Raw genomic sequence first — 21,502 nt, 5'->3', positions numbered from 1 at the left:
GCAAGCCCCTGCCTCCCAAGAGCATCACCCTCTGGGAGGCCCATCTTGGTGGGGGAGGTTGATGGCCTCCCTGGCTAGGGGAGGGGTAAGCCACCCAGGACTGCTCAGTGGACCCATGCTCCTCCTCCTCTACTCCTGCCAGCAGCGACTTCCGAGGACCCCAAAGCACTAGCCAGCAGGTGCTCAGCCTGCCTGCCCTTGCTTCTGATTTCCCAGGCAGTGTGGGAGCTGCATCCCTTCCTCACCATTGTTCCTGTTCCGGGCCACCATTCATCGGAAAACAGTCCAGCTTGGCAGCAGCCCCATTCCTATTCCTGCACCCCTCCGGCACCCTGCCCAGGCCTCCGGAAGCCCAAACAGCTGATCTGAGATATCAATAAGGCCCTTCCAGCTGCACCTGGCCTGGCTGAAAGGGAGCCCTGGGGGTACCACGCAGCCTCAGACCAAGTCCTTCCTGGGCAGCCCTTGGCGCCCTCCCCCTCCAGCATGATGTGACTCCCCTCCTCTTGTTTCTTGGCCTCACCAGTTGGATGGAAAGTGCCAGCGTCCTTCCCTCATCAAAAGCTGTTGCATTTCTACCCAGGGCCGAGAGTCCCTGCTCTTCTCTCTTGGCCGCCAGCCCCAGGGCTGATGCTAAGCTCCTGTGTGGCAGCCACAGGCTCTAAGCCAGAAATCTCCACCAGAAGATGAGGTGGGGGCTGCGGGTTTAGGCACAGGAAGCCCATGCAGCTTCACTGGCCGTCTTGTGACCCGAACAATCCCTACTGTCCCAAAGTCATTCATGCATTCAACAAAGCTTTCAGTGTCTACTGTATGTGAAGCACTGGGAATACAACAGTGAACAAAAATTAGTGAAAACTACCTGCCATCTCAGAGTTAACATTCAAGAAGGGAGAGACCAGCAAAATAAGTAAATTGCGATAAACTAAGGAGATAAGTACTACAAAGAAAAGGGAAGCAGGGAAGGGGATGGGAGAGCTGAGGATCCAGAGGTATCTCTTAGTATCCACCACTAAGTGTGAGCCTTCCTAACTGCACCCAGGGACTACCACAGTCTGGCTGGTTCCGCCTTGTCTTTCTCTTGCAGTTGCCCACAGGTTCCACTAACTGAGCAGGGGCAGCTGGGCTGGAGGCAGTGGGGGCTGAGAGCAGCCAGAGGAAGGCACCCCCTTACTATCCTCAAACACCTGGAGGAGGCGCCAACCCTACAGGGATGGTTCGGCTCACACCAGGAAAATGATTGTAGCTAACATTTAAGAACACAGAGATGTCACATGAAACCTAATATTCTGACTTCCCTCTTTAATTTACATTTTTCTAACTTTTAAGTTCAGGGGCGCATATGCAGGTTTATTACATAGGTGAACTTGGGTCGTGGGGGTCTGTTGTACAGATTCTTTCATCACCCAAGTATTAAACCCAGTACCCATTAGTTATTTTTCCCGATCTTCTCCCTCCTCCCATCTTCCACCCTCCAAAAGGCCCCAGTGTGTGTTGTTCCCCTCTGTGTCCATGTGTGCTCATCATTTAGCTCCCACTTATAAGTGAGAACATTTGGCATTTGGTTTTCTGTTCTGCATTCATTTGCTAAGGATTATGCCTCCAGCTCCATCCATGTCCCAGCAGAGGACATGATCTCTTTCTTTTTTATGGCTGCATAGTATTCCATGGTATATATGTACCACATTTTCTTTATCCAGACTATTACTGGGCATTTAGGTTGATTCCATGTCTTTGCTATTGTAAATAGTGCTGCAATGAACATATGTGTGCATGCATCTTTATAATAGAATGATTTCTATTCCTTTGGGCATATACCCAGTAATGGGATTGCTGGGTCAAATGGTATTTCTGTCTTTAGGTCTTTGAGGAATCGCCACAATGTCTTCCACAATGGTTGAACTAATTTACACTCCCACCAACAGTGTATAAGTGTTCCTTTTTCTCCGCAACCTTGCCAGCATCTGTTATTTTTGACTTTTTAGTAATAGCCATTCTGACTGGTGTGAGATGGTATCTCATTGTGGGTTTGATTTGCATTTCTCTAATGATCAGTGATGTGGAACTTTTTTTTGTATGATTGTTGGCCTCATGTATGTCTTCTTTTGAAAACTGTCCACATCCTCTGCCCACTTTTTTATGGGGTTGTTTTTTTCTTGTAAATTTGTTTAAGTTCCTTATAGATGCTGGCTATTAGACCTTTGTTGGATGTGTAGTTCGTAAAAATTTTCTCCCATTCTGTAGGTTGTCTGTTTACTCTGTTGATAGTTTCTTTTGCTGTGCAGAAGCCCTTTAGTTAAATTAGATCTCACTTGTCAATTTTTGCTTTTGTTGCAATTGCTTTTGATATCTTCATCATGAAATCTTTTCCCGTATGTCCTGAATGGGATCGCCTAGGTTGTCTTCTGGGGTTTTTATAGTTTTTGGTTTCACATATAAGTCTTTAATCCATCTTGAGTTAATTTATGTCTATGGTATAAGGAAGGCATCCAGTTTTAATCTTCTGCATATGGACAGCCAGTTATCCCAGCATCATTTATTTATTTATTTATTTTTTGAGACAGAGTCTTGCTGTCTTGCCCAGGCTGGAGTGCAATGGCACGATCTCGGCTCACTGCAACCTCCGCCTCCCAGGTTCAAGCAATTCTCCTGCCTCAGCCTCCCAAGTTGCTAGGATTATAGGTGCCCACCACCATGCCTGGGTAATTTTTGTATTTTTAGTAAAGACGGGGTTTTGCCATGTTGGCCAGGCTGTTCTCAAACTCCTGACCTCAAGTGATCCACCTTCCTCAGTCTCCCAAAGTGCTGGGATTACAGGCGTAAGCCACCACGCCCAGCCCCTAGCACCATTTATTGAATAGGGAATCATTTCCTCATTGTTTGTTTTTGTCAGGTTTGCTGAAGATCAGATAGTTGTAGGTGTGTGGTCCTATTTCTGGCTTCTCTATTCTGTTCCATTGGTCTATGTGTCTGTTTTTGTTCCAGTACCATGCCGTTTTGGTTACTATAGCCCTGTAGTATAGCTTTAAGTAGGGTAGCTGATGCCTCCAGCTTTGTTCTTTTTGCTTAGGATTCCCTTGGCTATTCGGGCTCTTTTTTGGTTCCATATGAATTATAGAATAGTTTTGTCTAGTACTGTGAAAAATGTCAGTGGTCGTTTAATAGGAATAGCATTGAATCTATAAATTGCTTTGGGAAGTAGCGCCATTTTAATGATATTGATTCTTCCTATCCATGAGCATGGAATGTTTTTCCATTTGCTTGTGTCATCTCTGATTTTTTTGAACAGTGGCTTATAGTTCTCCTCATAGAGATCTTTCACCTCCCTAGTTAGCTGTATCCCTAGGTATTTTTTTCTGGCCATTGTGAATGGGAGTTCGTTCCTGATTTGGCTCTTGGCTTGGCTATTGTTGGTGTATGAGAGTGCTAGTGATTTTTGTACACTGATTTTGTATCCTGAGACTTTGCTGAAGTTGTTTATCAGCTTAAGAACCTTTTGGGCTCAGACAATAAAGTTTTCTAGATGTAGGATCATCTCATCTGCAAACAGGTAGTTTGACTTCCTTTCTTCCTGCTTGGATGTCCTTTATTTCCTTCTCTTGCCCGATCACCCTGGCCAGAACTTCCAATACTATGTTGAATAGGAGTGGGGAGAGAAGGCATCCTTGTCTTGTGCTGGTTTTCAAGGGGAATGCTTCCAGCTTTTGCCCATTTAGTATGATGTTGGCTCTGGGTTTGAATTCTGACTTCTCTTGAGAAATTGAAACATCTTGAAAGACCAGGTCCTCATTCCCCAATGACGGTATCAGTGAGATCTATATGGCATCAGCCACCTTCAGTGGCCCGGGGACTCTGATTGGGTTCATTCCCATTCAAGGTGCCGAGGCCATTCATTTCTATTTCCTGATGGTTCTGGAGAGCCTTTGAGTTTGTGACTCTAACCCAGGTCACCCAATATAAACCCTGCCTACAAAAGAAGTACTTTAACTACTGGGGTGAAACAACCCTTTCTCATTGCTCAGCAAATCCTGGGCTTTCCTTTCTGCTCGTTTTTTTCTGCCTATAAAGCTCCCAAGGTTAAAATGGAGCTCAGAACTATCACTCACCTGTGCCAGTGTCAGCTGAGGCTGGCTGGGGGCTGATCCTGAGGCTAACACCGGGCCCTCCATCACCATCACCTAGAGCCTCCTACCTCACCTTCAGGGCTCAAAATGCTTTCCAGCCACTATGCATTTTCCTTCTTCCTTTCGCCTTGGAAAGGAAGGCAAAGCTTCTGCAGAGATTCAGTTGTTGTTCCTTGCAGTCAAACAGGTGCTTCCCTAGTGACAAGTTACAATCCAAAGAAACCAATTTCCCTGACAACGTTAATGTCAGTTAACATGAAATCACTTCTTTCCTAAACGCTTTACGTTTTGTACCAGGTCCAGATCAGATCGTTTCTTTAAAGGCCCAATATTTTTCTCCTTTCTTTTCTAAACCTAAGAGTTTTTGAGCATTATGTAATTCTTAGTGCTTCCCCTAAAATGCACCCAAAGATGTCTGAGACCTGTGACCTTCTAGACTTTTGACCCCTGGCTCTACTGAATGAAAAGTCCCCTATCTTAAACCTGAGGACCAGGAAGAGGAAACTGGCCCAAGATCATATGCCGGTCACCACTCCAGTCCAGGTCTTTGCTTTAGCTTATAGCTTCTGGCATTGGAGCCCCTGAAATAGTGGGGTCCCACCTGGGCAGCCTCAGATTTCCAGGAGCAATTAAATATAACAGATCTCTGGGGTGGGACTCAGGCCTCAGTGTTTGAAGCTCTCCTGTGATCCCAGTGAGCTGCTAGGGTTGAGACCCACACCTCCAGTGGCTGCCCAGGAGCCGATAACTCCCAGGTGGTCTCCAGACCTCCAGAGGCTGCACCATGCAGGGTCTCAGACCACAGTCTGCTTGGACTCGAACCCCAGACCCTGTTCCTAGCTCCCTGAGCTTGAGTAAGTTAATTATTCTCCCTGTGCCTCAGTTTCCTCATCCACAAGTTGAAAATACTAATGATACCTACCTCATAGAGTGTGAAGATCAACAGTAGCTGGTACATAGTAAGTGCTCAATATATGGCAGCTAGTATAAATATGTGACCCTTTTTTTGCTGTGGATGTGGTGTCTTCAGTGATTCCTCATGACTAGCCCTTTTCATGAGAGTTTAGGAATTCCTCTACCAGAAGGAAATGTCATATAATCAGAGCAAATCAGCTCATTGGGTGCTCCTCCCCCTCCCCCTCCCCCAGTTCTGAAACAGAAAGATGATGGCAGCGCAACTGAGATGCTGAAAGGGGTTTTGCATTCAGATTTTTAAGTGGAGAAACTGAGGCTAGACCCAAGCTAACAGTTGTTAAAGGCAGATTCAGAAAACCCTCAGTCACTTAATACTTCCAAATGTACCTGTTTATCTGGGTCTATTTCCCTGCATGTCCCCTGACTCTGCCCACCCCGAGACAGTCAAAGGGGGCGACCTCTCTTCCTCTCATTTGGGTTCTTGTGTCTGAGGGAAATTGCAAACGCTGCAGTAATGTTTTAAGTTAAGGGAAACCAGCTCTTCCTTTAAAGATGAAATGTAGTAAAATTTTAAAGACTTTTTCAAACAGTCCCTAAATTTGGTACTTAAACTAATTATGGTTGCCTTTTATAAATGTCCAAATTAAAAATAGACATCTAAACGAGAATGCAGGACACAGCCCAGAGCCTGGAGCCATGTTCACGGTTTCCTAGAATCAGCCCTCCTCTGACCTAATTTATACTTTTGAGAGATCAAAGGGAGATGAAGGGAGTTGGAGGCTGGGGCTGGGGGTGGATCTAGGAGTCCCTCGGCAGCAGATGGCGAACCTGGGTTCTGTGTTTTGTAATTAAGTATAGCTGTGAATTGGTGAAAGACATTAGATTACAGTCATTTCCAAATAGTATAAAGCTGTGGTTCTCAAAGTCTGCTTCCCCGTCCAGCAGCATCAGCATCTCCCGGTGTTATATGGGTTGAACTGTCTCCCTCCCAAATTCGTATGTTGAATTCTCAACACCCAGGACTTCCAAAGGTGACTGTATTTGGAGAAAGGGCTGTTAAATGGGGGATTGAGGAAAAATGAGGACTTTTGAGTGGGGCCCTGATCCAGTCTGACTGGTGTCCTTATAAGAGGAAGAGACACCTGGAGCGAATGCCCGGTGGGGGCTGGGGGGGAGCGGGGAGATTAAGAGGAAGAGACACCTGGGGAGTGGAGTCGGCTTGGGGGAGAGACTTTGGTAGTAGGGGAGTGGAGTAGGCTTTGTGAGAAGGCAGCAAGCAAGGCACATCTACAGGCCAGAGAAGTCTCAGGGAACACCAGCCCCACCCGGCACCTTAGTCTTTAAGTTCCAGCCTCCAGAACTGTGAAAAAATAAATCTCTGTTGTTGAAGCCACCTGGTCTGTGGTATTTATTATGGCGGCCCAAACACTTCAGGGGCTTGCTAGAAATGCAGGTTCTCAGGCCTGTCTAACCTACTGAGTCAGAAATTCTGGAGGAGAACCCAGCAAGCTGTGTTCTAACAAGCCCTCCAGGTAATAATGTTCACATAGGCTCAAGTTTGAGAACCACTGGCATGAAGTATGATTAGTATTCAGGGGTAGCCAGCCCAGGAGAGAATGATGCATGGTTGGAGTAGGGACTGGTTGGCTAAATATAAACTTTCTTTTAGTAGGCTCTGCAGCCTCTGGAAGAGTCCCAACGGGTTCCTTAAATGGGATGGTGTATGTGAAAGTGTTCCATACATGCTGAAGCTTTCTGTTGACCTTAGGTGGAAGTGAATCGTGGCATTATTCAGTGAGCTGAAGAAAGCAACCCTCTAAATACCCCAACACAGGCAAACTGAATCAAAGAATCTGCCTCCTGCACTGAATTTTCTGAGTCCTTTGAAATCTTGTGCATGTTCCTCTCCAAACAACTGGAATGTTTCTCTTTTCTGATAACTAGAGCAAGAAGATGTAATCATATTTCCCGTTTTGTCTTTGCTGCTAGGAAGCCCACAACCAATTGAGATTGTAAATCCCAGCCCTCATAGAATATTTTTTTTCTATTTTTATTTCATACGGCACATATGTCCTTTGTTATGGTCTCTTCAAAACCTTTTGAGAAAGCAAACAGGAAGAGAGGAGAGAAAGGGAATGTAAGAAGAAAGACATTGCTCTCACAGCTCAGATAATTGTCAGATCAACAAGTCCTTTCTTTGTAAAATCGACCAAACTTGGTTGGAAAAATTGGGCATTCTCTTTTACTGATGAGGGAACAGGTTTTTCTTCATTAATGAGTGAGTCTTCTTCACTCTCTTGTCTTCCTGATGTTCCCATAGCTGTTGGTCCCATCGGTAGTTCCAGAACTATGCTCAGGGAGCATGTTAGTTGCTGAGGGGTTATGACAGTTACAAAAGCTCTTCTGAGACCTGGTGGAGACAGGCTGTCATCAGAAATCTCTCCTGCCCCATTTTGACATGATGGCAAAGAATTCCTCTCTTCCCTCTGGCCTGTCCAGGGCTGTCCTTAATCCACGTTTCATAAACCAAGGTTCAAGAAGTCCACAGATAGAACCCCCAGGGGTCTAGAGTTCCATAGAAGAACTTTATTGATTGAGCATTTTTATTTTGGTGATAATCTTTTGAAAAATGATTATCCATTTCTGGATCATCAGGTCTGCCCCGGATAACCTAGTTCTGCCATATGAAGTCATGGTGCCTGTGTTCATTGATGTTCTTGGTGGTTCCGTGTAGCTCCATTTTTATTGTCTTGGGCTAATTGGAAATGAGCAGAAAAGGAAAATATATACATGATGAGCTTTTACCAAGTAAAGATCAAATGAGATTCCAGCGTGCTGAGTTTCACAGTAACTAGGAATGAGGAAGTGGTAAGGAAACCGAGTCCTCACGCAGCACAGAAGAGGGAAGCTCTACTCCAGACACCCTGACCCACAGCAGTCAGCGAGCATCTGCGTGGTTTCAGGCAGGGCTTTAGTTCCAGTAAAACAACATCACCCCTCATGTTAATTTTGTGCATTTGAATGTTTATGTTTATTTTGAACTGGTAGTTGTGCACCTGGTTTTATATTTCTGCACTTTTTTTTTTTTTTTGAGACTGAGCCTCGCTCTGTCACCCAGGCTGGAGTGCAGTGGTGCAATTTCGGCTCACTGCAACCTCTGCCTCCCGGGTTCAAGTGATTTTCCCCTGCCTCAGCCTCCCCAGTAGCTGGGAGTACAGGCATCCGCCACCATGCCCGGCTAATTTTTTTTTGTATTTTTAGTAGAGACGGGGTTTCGCCATGTTGGCCAGGCTGGTCTCGAACTCCTGACCTCACGTGATCCACTCGCCTCGGCCTCCCTAAATGTTGGGATTACAGGTGTGAGCCACCGTGCCCGGCTTGTGCACATTTTAGTACCATTTTATTTTTAATAATTTAAATCAACACTAGTCTGAAAATATTTTTATTTTTTGAGATAAGGGGCTTACTCTGTCACTTGAAATTATTTTAAAATTAAAAAATTATAAAAACCAATTAAAATGTATTTTTAAAAACATTAATAGTAGAGGCCCAGGTGAATTTCTGTCTTGGATTTGAGAAGCATTCTCTTGACCCCTACCCCAGAGTCTTCCTGAGGGGAAACTGTGTGTGCCTCGTTGTGGCAGGTGCACCATTTGCCCCTTAAACTGCTGTGGAGAAGAAGGAAATAGAGGGGAAAGAAACCTCAAATACCAGGTTTAAAAGCCCCACTGAGTTATTTTCTGCCTCTGCAACTGAATGTAAAATGATATGCTGGTGTCATTTCCATTTTTCCTGCCTTTGTGGTCCTGAATGCAGTATTAACTGGGATGTTACCTCCCTGGGGATTCAGGTGGCCAGAAAATTGTCTCCAACTCAAAAGAGGTTGGGAGGGTGGTAAGGGGGAGATCCCCTTATTTCTCTGCTCATCTTAGTAACTTACTGCCTTCAAAATTTTCCTTAGCGATTCAAATGGCAGAATTGATGGGCCCCATTTCCTTCCTAGGCCTTTCATTTCCTTTAAACACAGGTTTGGTTTTGTTTAATGGCACTGTTCAATAGCCCAAGAGGCCCATGAATGCTTCTCTTAGGGTGATGAATACATCAGCTAAGAAGTCATGAATTGCAAAGGTCGGAGTTTTCCTATTCAAAATAAATATTAATTGAATCCAATGACCTAGGGCTGACCTGCAACAAAATTACAGAGCTGCTGAAATTTGTCTTTGAGATTCCTATCCAGGCGTTCTTTTTCAGATTTCTTTTTTCTTCTTTGATAAAAGAATGCCTACATATTAACTACCTATTTTGTGCCATACCTTGTCCAAATCCTGTACTAGAGTTGATCTTATTTACTGAATGCTGAAATGTACCTCATTTGCTTGTAGTCACCACCCGTGCGGGGTAGGTGGTGCTACCCCCATTTTGCAAATAAAGGAACTGAGACTCAGAAGGTTAAGGCTCTTGCCCAAGACCAAGCCCAGATCTTCTTATTGCAAATCTTATCCTCACTGTACTTTACAAGTGCCCTAATACACTGTCCTTATTCTTCTATATAAAAGAGTCCCTTAGATGATGTTATCTTCTCTTTAAACTTATAATTTGTACCAACTTGCTCAAAGTTATCACTTGAATGATTGACCTCCTCTGTTAGGTTCCTGAGGCCATCATAACAAATTACCACAAACTGAGTGGCTTAAAACTAAAGAAATGTATTCTCTCACAGTCCTGGAAGCCAGAAGGCTGAAATCAAGCTGCTGGCAGGGGATGCTCTCTCTGAAGGCTCCAGAGGAATGGATCCTTCCTTGCCTCTTCCCAGCTTCTGGTGGTGGCCGGCAGTCCTTGGCATTTCTTGGCTTGGAGACACATCATTGCAGTCTCCGACTCTGTCCTCACGTGGCATTCTCCCTGCGTGTCTCTGTGTCTCTGCTTTCTCTTCTTATAAGGACACCACCCATTGGGTCAGGGCCCACCCTAATCCAGTATAATCTCATCTCAACTAATTACATCTGCAAAAAGCCTATTTCCATATCAAATCACTTTCTGAGGTTCTGGGTGGACCTGAATTTGGGAGGGACATTATTTGTCACAGTACAGCTCTATGAAAGAACTTTATGATATCAACAAACAATTGGGAAATTTATTTATTTATTTATTTTTGAGACAGAGTCTCACTCTGTCGCCCAGGCTGGAGTGCAGTGCCGCGATCGCAGCTCACTGCAACCTCCACCTCCTGAGTTCAAGCAATTCTCCTGCCTCAGCCTCCTGAGTAGCTGGGATCATAGGCACCCGCCACCACGCTCAGCTAATTTTTGTATTTTTAGTAGAGATGGGGTTTTGCCAAGTTGGCCAGTGTGGTCTCAAACTCCTGACCTCAAGTAATTAGCCCGCTGCTGCCTCCCAAAGTGCTGAGATTACAGGCCTGAGCCACTGTGCCTGGCCCAGAAATTTCTTTAACTACAGAGGGTTCTTCCTGCTTACAGATCAAGTATCCCTACAGAGATTATTAAGCCATTCATTCATTCACTCAACAAACACTTATGGAGCATCTCCTATGGGGCTGGCACTTTTGCAAGCACCAGGGATACCGCTATGGAAAGACAAAGTTCCTGCTCTGTGGTACCTGTATTTGATAAGGCAGACACTTCATGCCAGAATGGTGTGACAACATAGATCTGAGTCACACACTCTGGCTCAAGTCACAGTTCTGTTTCTCTTAGAAGGACTTACCTTGGGCAGTCACTTTGCCTGTCTCAGCCTGTTTCCTCGTTGACAGAAGGCAATGCCGAGACCACCACAGCTTTACAAATGTTGGGAGAAAATCTCCTCAAGGTAATGAACAAGGAGTGCGCCACAAATTGTTTTCCGTATTATCATTCACGTGTTGGTGCATCTGATGGATCCTCAGCTATAAAATGGAGATCCTGATAATCTCCATTATTACTGATTGCATTAAAGAAGTTAGTCGGTGTGAAGCATGAAGAGCATTACCTGGCTCACAACGAGCACTCACCTAGTCAGTGTTAGGTGTCATCATCATCCTGATATATATTGTGCAGGAGGGAAAATTAGGAAATTCTGCAGCTTGCTTTTGATATTTCTTGGCATATGCCTAGTGTCACTTATACTTGGAGAACTAAAAAATAGCATCAGTGGAGATTTGGATTGATGGGGGACCCATGACCACTGGGCATTGAGCCTTTGTGGCAAAATCTCAGCAAGACAAAACAATACCCAGGCACTAAAGGAAGAATATTCTGGAAGATTCTTTATGGGACCCAGAAAAGAATGCATGGCCACCAGTTGGCTACCCTGGAAGAAACTGGGCTCTATCCAACATTAAAGGTGGCCAAGACCCCGTCAGTCAGCTAATCTAACTGTCTCTTTCTACAGGCAAGGCAGGGGCAGCCTAGAGAGGGAGGAAAGGAAGAAATAATAGTGACTGTGTATCTACTGTGTTCAGGCCATGGAGTACACACCTTATAGTCCTCACACCAGCCTAACAAGGCATGGGAGTGAGGATCTCCTTTGCACAGGCAAGGAAACAAAGGCCAAGAAAGGTCCAGGCCCCATATTTGGGTCATAATAACATGCAAACTGGATCCGTGGTTCAGTAGCCCAGGCCTCTTTGCACATATAGGTCATTGCTCTGCCCTTTATAGTGGGGATACATTTGTTGAGTGGTGGCATTTGGTCTGTGAATAACCAGAGGTCAGTAATCTGCCAGTTATTTCCAATTTGGGAAACTCCAGGCCAACCTGGTTTTACCAAGTGGAAACCGAAAATATATATGATGCCCTTGCTTCTCTGGAATCCGGCTGAGGGTCTCAGCATCATATCCTGGCTGGGACCCTCAGCTCTCGTGTTTTTCAACTCTCCTGTTTCAGTTATTTATTGCTGGGCAACAAATCACCCCAAAACTTAGTGGCTTAACACAGCACTGATATGTCATCTGCCATAGCTCTGTGGGTAGGTAATCGGGCAGGTCTGCTGGTCCCACCTGGGATCATTCACACCACTGTGGTCAGTGGATGGCTGGCAGTTGGTGCTGGTCTGCAGTGCCCCAGTCTTCTTCCTCCAGGAGGCTGGACAGGTCTTTCCATAGCATGACTGTCTCAGGGCAGCATTCCAACAGAGTGAAGGCTAGGAACTGCAGGTCTTCCTAATAGGCTTCAGAACGTGTTCATCATTGCTTCTATCTCATTCTACTCATCAGAGCAAGTCACAGCCAGCCCCCATTCAAAGAACTGGAGAAATAGAGTCTCTACTTCTTGATGGGAGGAGTGTCAATGTCAGATTGCAAAGGGGAACGCACCTCGGGGGATACTAGCAACTCTTTCCAGATTTCCACTGGTTATTTGTGAGGCTAAAGCAGTGAGAGAATCACCATACTCTTCACACACAGACCTTGCAAAGTGTTAGTACTCTGTCTTGGTTTGCTTCCTCCGTTGAGGATAAAAAGTTTTAGTGGCGATGGCATGTTATAGTTCAGCGTGTTGCTGGGAAGATTAAACCTAATGTATTTAAATCACCTGTGAAGGTGCCTCCTACAGAGTAGCTCCTTAGTCATACTGTCTGCTGTTGTCATGGTGACCATCACCATCCTTCATCCTGGGGACCATGAGAGGAGATGGACATGGAGCTTAATGCAGGATGCAATGGCTTCTCCCTGGTGGCTACCATGATGCCCCTCAGTTCCCCAGCAAACTCATCAGTGGCCCTACTTTAGGCCCATCCCAATGGCCCTGTGCACCTTTTAGTAAAAATTGTGCAGATTGAGGTTCAAAGTTGGAGCAGCAGGGGCAGATACTTGGGTTGCACTCAAGTCCTAGGCTCTACTGACTTGGCTTTCCAGGTGACTGGAGGATTTCACGGATACAGCTGTATTCTCAGGACTCAAAGTCACCCACAGTCTGGCCTGGAGGAGGCAGTGACTCTGGGGCTCTGAGTCCCTGTGAAGCAGGTGGCCACAGGAGTTGAGAAAACCAAGAATGAAGTAGACAGGAGGGTTGTGCTATGAAGCACACTCAGTGTTGTACCCACAACAGTGTTGTACCCACTGGAGTACCCAGGGTTGTACTCCACCTTCAATGGAGGGAGTGATTATTCCACTTGTGTGGCAGGGGAGTGTGTGGGGCCATGAAGAATTGTCAAGTTTGGGCCAGGCACAGTGGCTTACCCCTGCAGTCCCAGCACTTTGGGAGACTGAGGCTGGCCGATCACCTGAGGTCAGGAGTTCGAGACCAGCCTGGCCAACATAGTGAAACCCCGTCTCTACTAAAAATAGAAAAATTAGCTGGGCACGGTGGTGCGTGCCTGTAATCCCAGCTACTCGGGAGGCTGAGGCAGGAGAATCGCTTGAAATCTGGAGGCGGAGGTTGCAGTGAGCTGAGATCGCAACACTGCATTCCAGCCTGGGCAACAGAGTAAGACTCTGGAAAAAAAAAAAAAAAAAGAAAAGAAAAGAATTGTCAAGTTTGTACCAGCAGAGATTGAGAGGGGAGAATCCCAGATGGGCCCAGCCTAAGGAATGCTTGAGGCAAAAAGGAAAGAGTGAATCATTGGTTTCTCGGGACCCCCCTCTGGTTATGAAGGGGTGGGGAGTAGAAATCAGGCTGGAAAAGTGGGTTGGCACTGGGCTATGAAGAACCCCAAAAGACCAGTGTATGAATGGGGGCTTGGTTCCCGGGGCAAGGAGGCTACCAAGACACCACCTCATCTGTAGCTCCAGAGCAACTATTCCATAGCCCTGTGCCCCCAGTTTCTCTGTAACTTTAATCACAATTAATATTATTCCATTTATATAAAAGAAGGACCACACTGAATTTTCATGAGTGGTGGTGGAGGTAAGGCAGGAAGCCGACAATAGGGTGCCACCACTCTGTGAAGGTCTCTGAGTCTCTGGGTGCTGGAGACGCAGGCGGTGGCAGAGCAGGGCAGAGTGCCCTCCTGTTTCCTGTTCTAGGTGGACTGTGAGCACTGGTTTGGACTGGGAGTGAATGGCCTTTGGGGAGAAACTTTTGCTCTTAGTGTGTCCGGAATTGGTGGGTTCTTGGTCTCACTGACTTCAAGAATGAAGCCGCGGACCCTCGCGGTGAGTGTTACAGCTCTTAAGGTGGCGTGTCTGAAGTTGTTCGCTCCTTCCCATGTTCGGATGTGTTCAGAGTTTCTTCCTTCTGGTGGGTCTCGCTGGCTCAGGAGTGAAGCTGCAGACCTTCGCGGTGAGTGTTACAGCTCTCAAGGCAGCGTGTCTGGAGTTTTTGTTCCTCCCGGTGGGCTCATGGTCTCGCAGGCTTCAGGAGTGAAGCTGCAGACCTTCGCAGTAAGTGTTACAGCTCATAAAAGCAGTGTGGACCCAAAGAGTGAGCAGTAGCAAGATTTATTGCAAAGAGCGAAAGAACAAAGCTTCCAGAGTGTGGAAGGGGATCCGAGCGGGTTGCGGCTGCTGGCTTGGGCAGCCTGCTTTTATTCTCTTATCTGGCCCCACCCACGTCCTGCTGATTGGTAGAGCCGAGTGGTCTGTTCTGACAGGGCGCTGATTGGTGCCTTTACAATCCCTGAGCTAGACATAAAAGTTCTCCACGTCCCCATCAGATCAGTTAGATACAAAGTATCAACACAAAGCTTCTCCAAGGCCCCACCAGGGCAGCCAGACACAGAGTGTCGATTGGTGCACTCACAGACCCTGAGCTAGACACAGGGTGCTGATTGGTGTATTTACAATCCCTGAGCTAGACATAAAGGTTCTCCACATCTCCACCAGACTCAGGAGCCCAGCTGGCTTCACCCAGTGGATCCTGCACCGGGGCTGCAGGTGGAGCTGCGTGCCAGTCCCGTGCCATGCGCTCGCACTCCTCAGCCCTTGGGTGGTCGATGGGACTGGGCGCCGTGGAGCAGGGGGTGGCGCTCGTCTGGGAGGCTCCGGCCGCACAGGAGCCCATGGAGGGGGTGGGAGGCTCAGGCATGGCGGGCTGCAGGTCCCAAGCCCTGCCTGGCGGGAAGGCAGCTAAGGCCCGGTGAGAAATCGAGCACAGCGCCGGTGGGCTGGCACTGCTGGGGGACCCAGTATACCCTCTGCAGCCGCTGGCCCGGGTGCTAAGTCCCTCATTGCCTGGGGCCGGCAGGGCCGGCCGGCTGCTCTGAGCGGGGGCGGGGGGCCAAGCCCACGCCCACCCAGAACTCCAGCTGGCCCGCAAGCGCCACACGCAGCCCCGGTTTCCGCTTGCACCTCTCCCTCCACACCTCCCTGCAAGCTGAGGGAGTGGGCTCCGGCCTTGGCCAGCCCAGAAAGGGGCTCCCACAGTGCAGTGGTGGGCTGAAGTTCTCCTCAAGTGCCACCAAAGTGGGAGCCCAGGCAGAGGAGGCACCGAGGGCAAGCGAGGGCTGTGAAGACTGCCAGCACGCTGTCACCTCTCATTAGAATTCAGAGGAACACACACATCTTCCCAAGCATTTCCCTTTGCCCTCTATTGAGGCTGACAGCTCTCTGCCCTGGCACCTCCTAGACTATGAGTGATTTAGGTTATGTCTCTTAGCAGTGCGGAGCAGAGCACTTTATACATCATGAGATCTGGATCCATGTGTTGTGTGTGTGTGTGTGTGTGTGTGTGTGTGTGTGTGTGTGTGTGTGTTGTGTGTGTGTGTGTGTGTGTGTGTGTGTGTGTGTGTGTGTGTGTGTTTAGAGACAGGGTCTTGCTCTGTCACCCAAGCTAGAGCACAGTGGCACAGTCATACCTCAAGGTAACCTTGAACTCTGGGGCTTAAGTGATTCTCCTGCATCAGCCTCCCAAGTAGCTGGGATGTCAGGTGTACGCCACCATGCCTACCAATTTTTTAATTTTTTTAGAGATGGGGTCTCACTATGTTGCTAAGGCTGGTCTTGAACTTGTGGCCTCAAGCTATCCTCCTTCCTCAGCTTCCCAGAGTGCTGAGATTAAAGGCGTGAGCCACTGCACCCAGCTTAGATATGTGTTTGAACGGGTGGATTTATGATCTACTTGTAGCCAAGTGGAAATGTTTCAGGCAAGTACTGAGTTCTTATTCCTTTTGTGTCTCCTCTGCAGCTGGAGCTCTCAAACACTGCTGTCCTGCACCAGATGCGGCGGGACCAGGTGACAGACACGTGCCGAGCCAACAGCGCCACAAGCCGTAAGCGGAGGGTGCTGACCCCCAACGACCTGAAGCACTTGGTGGTGGATGAGGACCACGAGCTCATCTACTGCTATGTGCCCAAGGTGGCCTGCACCAACTGGAAGCGGCTCATGATGGTCCTGACCGGGCGGGGGAAGTACAGCGACCCCATGGAGATCCCGGCCAACGAGGCACACGTCTCCGCCAACCTGAAGACCTTGAACCAGTACAGCATCCCAGAAATCAACCACCGCTTGAAAAGCTACATGAAGTTCCTGTTTGTCCGGGAGCCCTTCGAGAGGCTGGTGTCCGCCTACCGCAACAAGTTCACCCAGAAGTATAACATCTCCTTCCACAAGCGGTACGGCACCAAGATCATCAAACGCCAGCGGAAGAACGCCACCCAGGAGGCCCTGCGCAAAGGGGACGATGTCAAATTCGAGGAGTTTGTGGCCTATCTCATCGACCCACACACCCAGCGGGAGGAGCCTTTCAACGAACACTGGCAAACTGTCTACTCACTCTGCCACCCCTGCCACATCCACTATGACCTCGTGGGCAAGTACGAGACACTGGAAGAGGATTCTAATTACGTCCTGCAGCTGGCAGGAGTGGGCAGCTACCTGAAGTTCCCCACCTATGCAAAGTCTACGAGAACTACTGATGAAATGACCACAGAATTCTTCCAGAACATCAGCTCAGAGCACCAAACGCAGCTGTACGAAGTCTACAAACTCGATTTTTTAATGTTCAATTACTCAGTGCCAAGCTACCTGAAATTGGAATAAAGGGGGTGGGGAGAGGGAGAGAATCATGCTTTTTAATTTAAGATTTTTATTTGTCAAAAGAATTATATGGATATTGGGTTATTTTGTAAATTAATATTTCTTTGGGGATGATGCTGCGAGCAGCATAGTGAGAATTATTTAAAATCCTTCGTAGGGAAGGACAGCTGTCTTTGCAGGGGAAATAGGATGGGTCGTCCTTGTCTGTAGAAGTGAATACTGCAACACTGTCTCAAAAGTTTCTTGCGTTCTGGTGAATTCCATGAATTGTGCATTCCATAATTTCTAATTAATATTATTTATAGTTATTTAAACATGGTCTCATTATTTCTTTTTGTGGCAGCAAAATTCTAACATCTTTCCAGAAGAAATCTATGTTTCCTGCTTCGCTTGCTACAGCTCATTTGGGGGCATGAATGTTCTCCTTACTAACCTCTCATGGAGTCATGTGATAACAGCCATTGTCATGTGTATGGATGCCACCATTCTTGAATTTATGCTAGACACAAGTAGGTTGCTATTGCACTTAGAGGCATCTTTGCGAGGGACTCATTCCAAACCAATTCCAATCAACCTGAAAGTCCCTTGCACTAAAGAAATGTGATTTTTTTTAACCCAAGGAGAAAGTTGGTTGTAACAATTTTTCACCAGACTTAGCAATCTGATAGAATAGGCTTTTTTAACAGGAATTTTAAACTGGCAGTGCCAGTTGCGGTGAAGGTGAAGTGGCTATTGCTTTACATTCAACAAATATTTATTGAGCATCTACTATATACTAGGCCCTGAAGATAGAGTGTTGAACAAACCCAATAGTCTTGGCCCTCAAAAAGCTTTACATGGCATAGAGCATCCAGCTCAATAATTAGCAAACCCCTGATATTATTCATGGAGTTGACATGAGGTTTGGACTATTCATGAGCAACAGCAGATGGTCCATGACCCCTACAAATTTACATTTTTCTATGGCCCAAATTTGAAAACCTCATTCGGAGCAGGCCACTTTATCTTCGTGAGTGATCCCAAGCTCATTGCCCAACAGAAAAGATGCTAAAAAAATGTTTCCTATCATGTGCCTGCTCCAACTGCTGGGTAATGTCTGCCTTTAAGCCCCAGAATGGATTCTCCAGGCACAGTGTGGAAGAGTGCAGTGGTTGATTAGCAATGTCTGCCTTGGGCGAGGAAAGGGGAACACTCCTCAAGTGCTTCCTACTGTCATCTCCATTTAGCCTAGCACCACATCCCCATGTAGAAGTGTTGTCTTCTACTGCTTGCCACGTACAAGTGTGAAATGCCGAGGTGAGACTCGTACACTCGGGGATTTGCAATGGTTTTTACCCCTCATGAAGGTCAGAGGTGGACTATTTGTACACAGACGCACATGCACACCCTCTCACGTCCTCCAGAGGCTGAAAGACCATCAGCACCTTGGTAACTGCCATGCATGAGCAGCAAGGACAGCCTTCCATGCTCTTAGTCCATGCCCCGTTTCCTCTGGAAGCCTGGAAACTTTTCATTTCCTGTTCCTTGCTAATTAACATCTAAACATGCTTCTCATTTCCAGCATTGCTGATGCTTCTCGGTTGAAGTTTGAGCCACATCCCTCTTACAGCTAGTGAATGAGTTGGTAGCAGATACTGTATATAATAATAATAATAGTTTTAATAATAGGGGAGGGTGGGATGGGGTGTGGATAAGTTTTGCCTTTTGTTTTTGATGCAGTATATAGTGAAGGGGTGAAGATATTCTAAACAAACAAAAATTGAATAATTTATTCACAGAAACTATTAAGATTGTATTGTAAAGCTCACAGCAAGCTCAGTGGGCAGCAGCTGCAACATCTCACCGGGGAAATTATTTTATTTAACGTGAGTGAGATGCGGGCCGGAGAAGGTAGCTGAAGCTATTTATAAAACGTATACCTTCTTCCGAGCTCTCTCCCCTTTGTGAAGCGCACAGCAACTATACCCTTGATAGATGGAGATTTATGCATTGTGTTTTACTAGGTAGAGTGACAGACCTTGGCTGTCCCTGGAATTGAGAATCTGGACCTTATTTCCAGGCAGAGAACACTGTCCTCAGAAATGGGACTTCTGATAATGAAACAGGTTGTCCAACATTTTCTAATACATACTCTACAGAACACAGGTTCCAGGAGGCATCACGTTGGTGTGATGCAAACTAAGGGTTTTGTGGTCAAATATCCTTAAGAAACAAAGTTGTTAGTTTCCTTTCTGCAGGACTTTTCAGCCTTCAATGTGTGCTGTGCATGGTGAATCCCCAAAAATAATCCTTGAGTCTGTAGCATTTCCTGAACTTACATGACCAGGATACTCTATTTTGCAGATCACCCCACAGAGCTAAGGTTCCACCGAGTATACTTTGCTTAGGTTGATTTAGCGTATCTAAGGTCTTCAAGGATAAAACTGCCACGCCAACACCCTTCCATAAAAAAAAAAAAATACAAAATAGCACCACAGTCTCCATCTGGTTTATAGCAACAGAGGTACTTTTTTAATGAATTAAGCTTTTACTTAAGTGCAATGGTTCTAATCCTGGATACTGCCATGGACTACGATTCCATCCCTCCCAGAGGCAGTGGAGGAAGTCTTGGGTGGTGTGGACAGAAGGAAGAGAGGAGAGGGCGAGTGGGGTATAGGGCCCAGGGTGGCTCCCTACTCCTCAAGCTCAAAAGGGTGCTCAGTGGGAACGAATGATCTCTTGATGAGTGCTTCCTCAGTTTCATAGTTTGGAATCGTTCACTGTGTGCTTTTTGGGGGGATTTCAATGGAAATTCATGTTGCTTTGCATTTCTGTGTCCGTCTTTGATCAGTTGTGCAAGCCTGCTCACTGTTATGTGAAGATGGCCTTCTTTCATCCGGCTTCTCTAAGTGAGAAAGATTGTCCTTCAGGGGACATGACATCAATAGGCTTCTGGAATGAGGGACTCTTTCTCCCCATGTTTTGCTTTGTGTTCACATTTTCTTTTCTAATGGCATTGAAACTTTAAAAAAAATGGATTCAACTGTTTTTGCAGAATGTAGAAAGTATTCTGTGTCCTTGGTTAAAGAAATCCACTGGTAAAGTATGCCTGGAAAATGAAAGTTTGTGTTTTTTAAAGAGGAATATTTGAAACTGCTTTCTATGCATGCTTAGCTGGAGAAAAGTACTGGCAGGCGTCCCATCTCCCAGCCACTTCTCAAAGGTGCTGCTGTGTTTTAAAGACCAGGTACAGCCAGGGCAGTATTTGCAAGGACATTCCTGCTTGCTTTATCCCTTTGGTTGGAAAGCTCTAGATGATTCCCGCAGCTCCTCCAGACCCCACCTCCCTGCCCTCCCCAGCTGGTCTGGGAAGAGGTGGTCTGCTGAACTGTGGTATCTCAGAGGGGACGTTCCTCCTTCTCCCTGTGCACCGGGTGAGCTGCACCCTCCTGCCTGTTCAGGATGTGGATGCCACAGGAGAGCAGCAGGCAGTGGAAACTTCAGTTGCACTGGTTCTCCTGGTGGCAAAGGCATGAAGCACAGGGGTCTAATCCAGGCCACTAGAAAGTTCCAGAGCAAAGTGTGCGGGTCCCACAAACGCTTGGCTGGTGGGGTCTGGATCAGTGCTGAGACAGAGTTGGCAGAAGAAGCAGAGGCACTCTGCTTGCTTTCCTAGCCAGTCCTCCCCTACACACACACACACACACACGCACACACACACGCATGCACACACGCACACAATCTCAGCTGCCCCATTCTGTGCAATCCCAGTGACCAAATCCCTTCCTTGCCCACCTCTATGTCAGCAGGACTGACCACATCACTCCCCCGAGTTCCCACCACCAGCATTTCCTCCAACCTTTTTCCATCACAACCAGTTAGAACCCTATAGGCAACAAGGCCTTCTAGAATCCGCTTGACCCTTGGCTGATAACAGGCAAATTTCAGTCTGCTACACTTTGTTAGGTCCAGAAGGAGCTGCCCATACTACTTTCTTATGAGCATGCTCAGTATGGCATATGGACATGTAATGTCACATCTTTGTGGAGTGTGATTTTCTTTTTTTACATATTTGTATGCAGTAGAGGGCCTGTTGTAGAAAACGCTCCCTGTATCTTGCTGTACTGTTAAAGAAAGCTGAATTCCACATTGCCAACAAAAGCGTGAAAATGTTCATGAACCTTCCTCCAGGAAAAGCCATTCAAGCCTGATTATTTTTCTAAGTAACTTCAATTAAATTGAAGAAAAAAGAAGCTGCTTTCTGTGTATGGTTTGTTCATGGCTCATTAACAAAAGACTGTTGGGGTGGGGTGGGCCATGGACCTTAGCATGCCCTGCTCATGTGTATCAAAGGATGGAGATGCAGGCTCCATTGGCAGACTCAGCCCTGGTAAAAACCACCATAGATCCAAATTCTTTCTGTTCATCGGGTGAATGGAAGCTTTTCTTCCTTCCATTTTTTCTATAAACTCTTTGTAGAGTAATGCATTAGAAGGTCCACTGTGATCACACAGTTCCACCACTCATGTGAAAAGGCCATGAAGGCTGTCATTAATTGGCTTTGGTGGCAGAGCC

At 46.7% G+C, this 21,502-nt stretch overlaps 1 protein-coding gene across 3 annotated transcripts in view; it reads left to right on the top strand.

Annotated features, from left to right (window-relative positions):
* Nucleotides 1–21,180, top strand: part of CHST11 (carbohydrate sulfotransferase 11) — a 309,675-nt gene extending 288,495 nt beyond the window's left edge. For 2 of the 3 annotated variants that reach the window (XM_032168834.2, XM_032168833.2), the window contains exon 3: nt 16,097–21,180. In XM_032168834.2, the coding sequence (XP_032024725.1) occupies nt 16,097–16,951 (855 nt within the window). In that variant the 3' untranslated portion in view covers nt 16,952–21,180. The remainder of the gene's footprint in view (nt 1–16,096) is intronic. The other variant, XM_058425531.1, reaches the window with a different exon arrangement.
* The last annotated feature ends 322 nt before the right edge of the window (nt 21,181–21,502 follow it).

This window comes from Hylobates moloch, unplaced genomic scaffold (genome assembly GCF_009828535.3).
Source record: "Hylobates moloch isolate HMO894 unplaced genomic scaffold, HMol_V3 SCAFFOLD_12, whole genome shotgun sequence".
NCBI lineage: Eukaryota > Metazoa > Chordata > Mammalia > Primates > Hylobatidae > Hylobates > Hylobates moloch.
The sequence above is the reverse complement of the archived record's forward strand: the minus strand, read 5'-3'. Positions and strand labels throughout refer to the sequence as shown.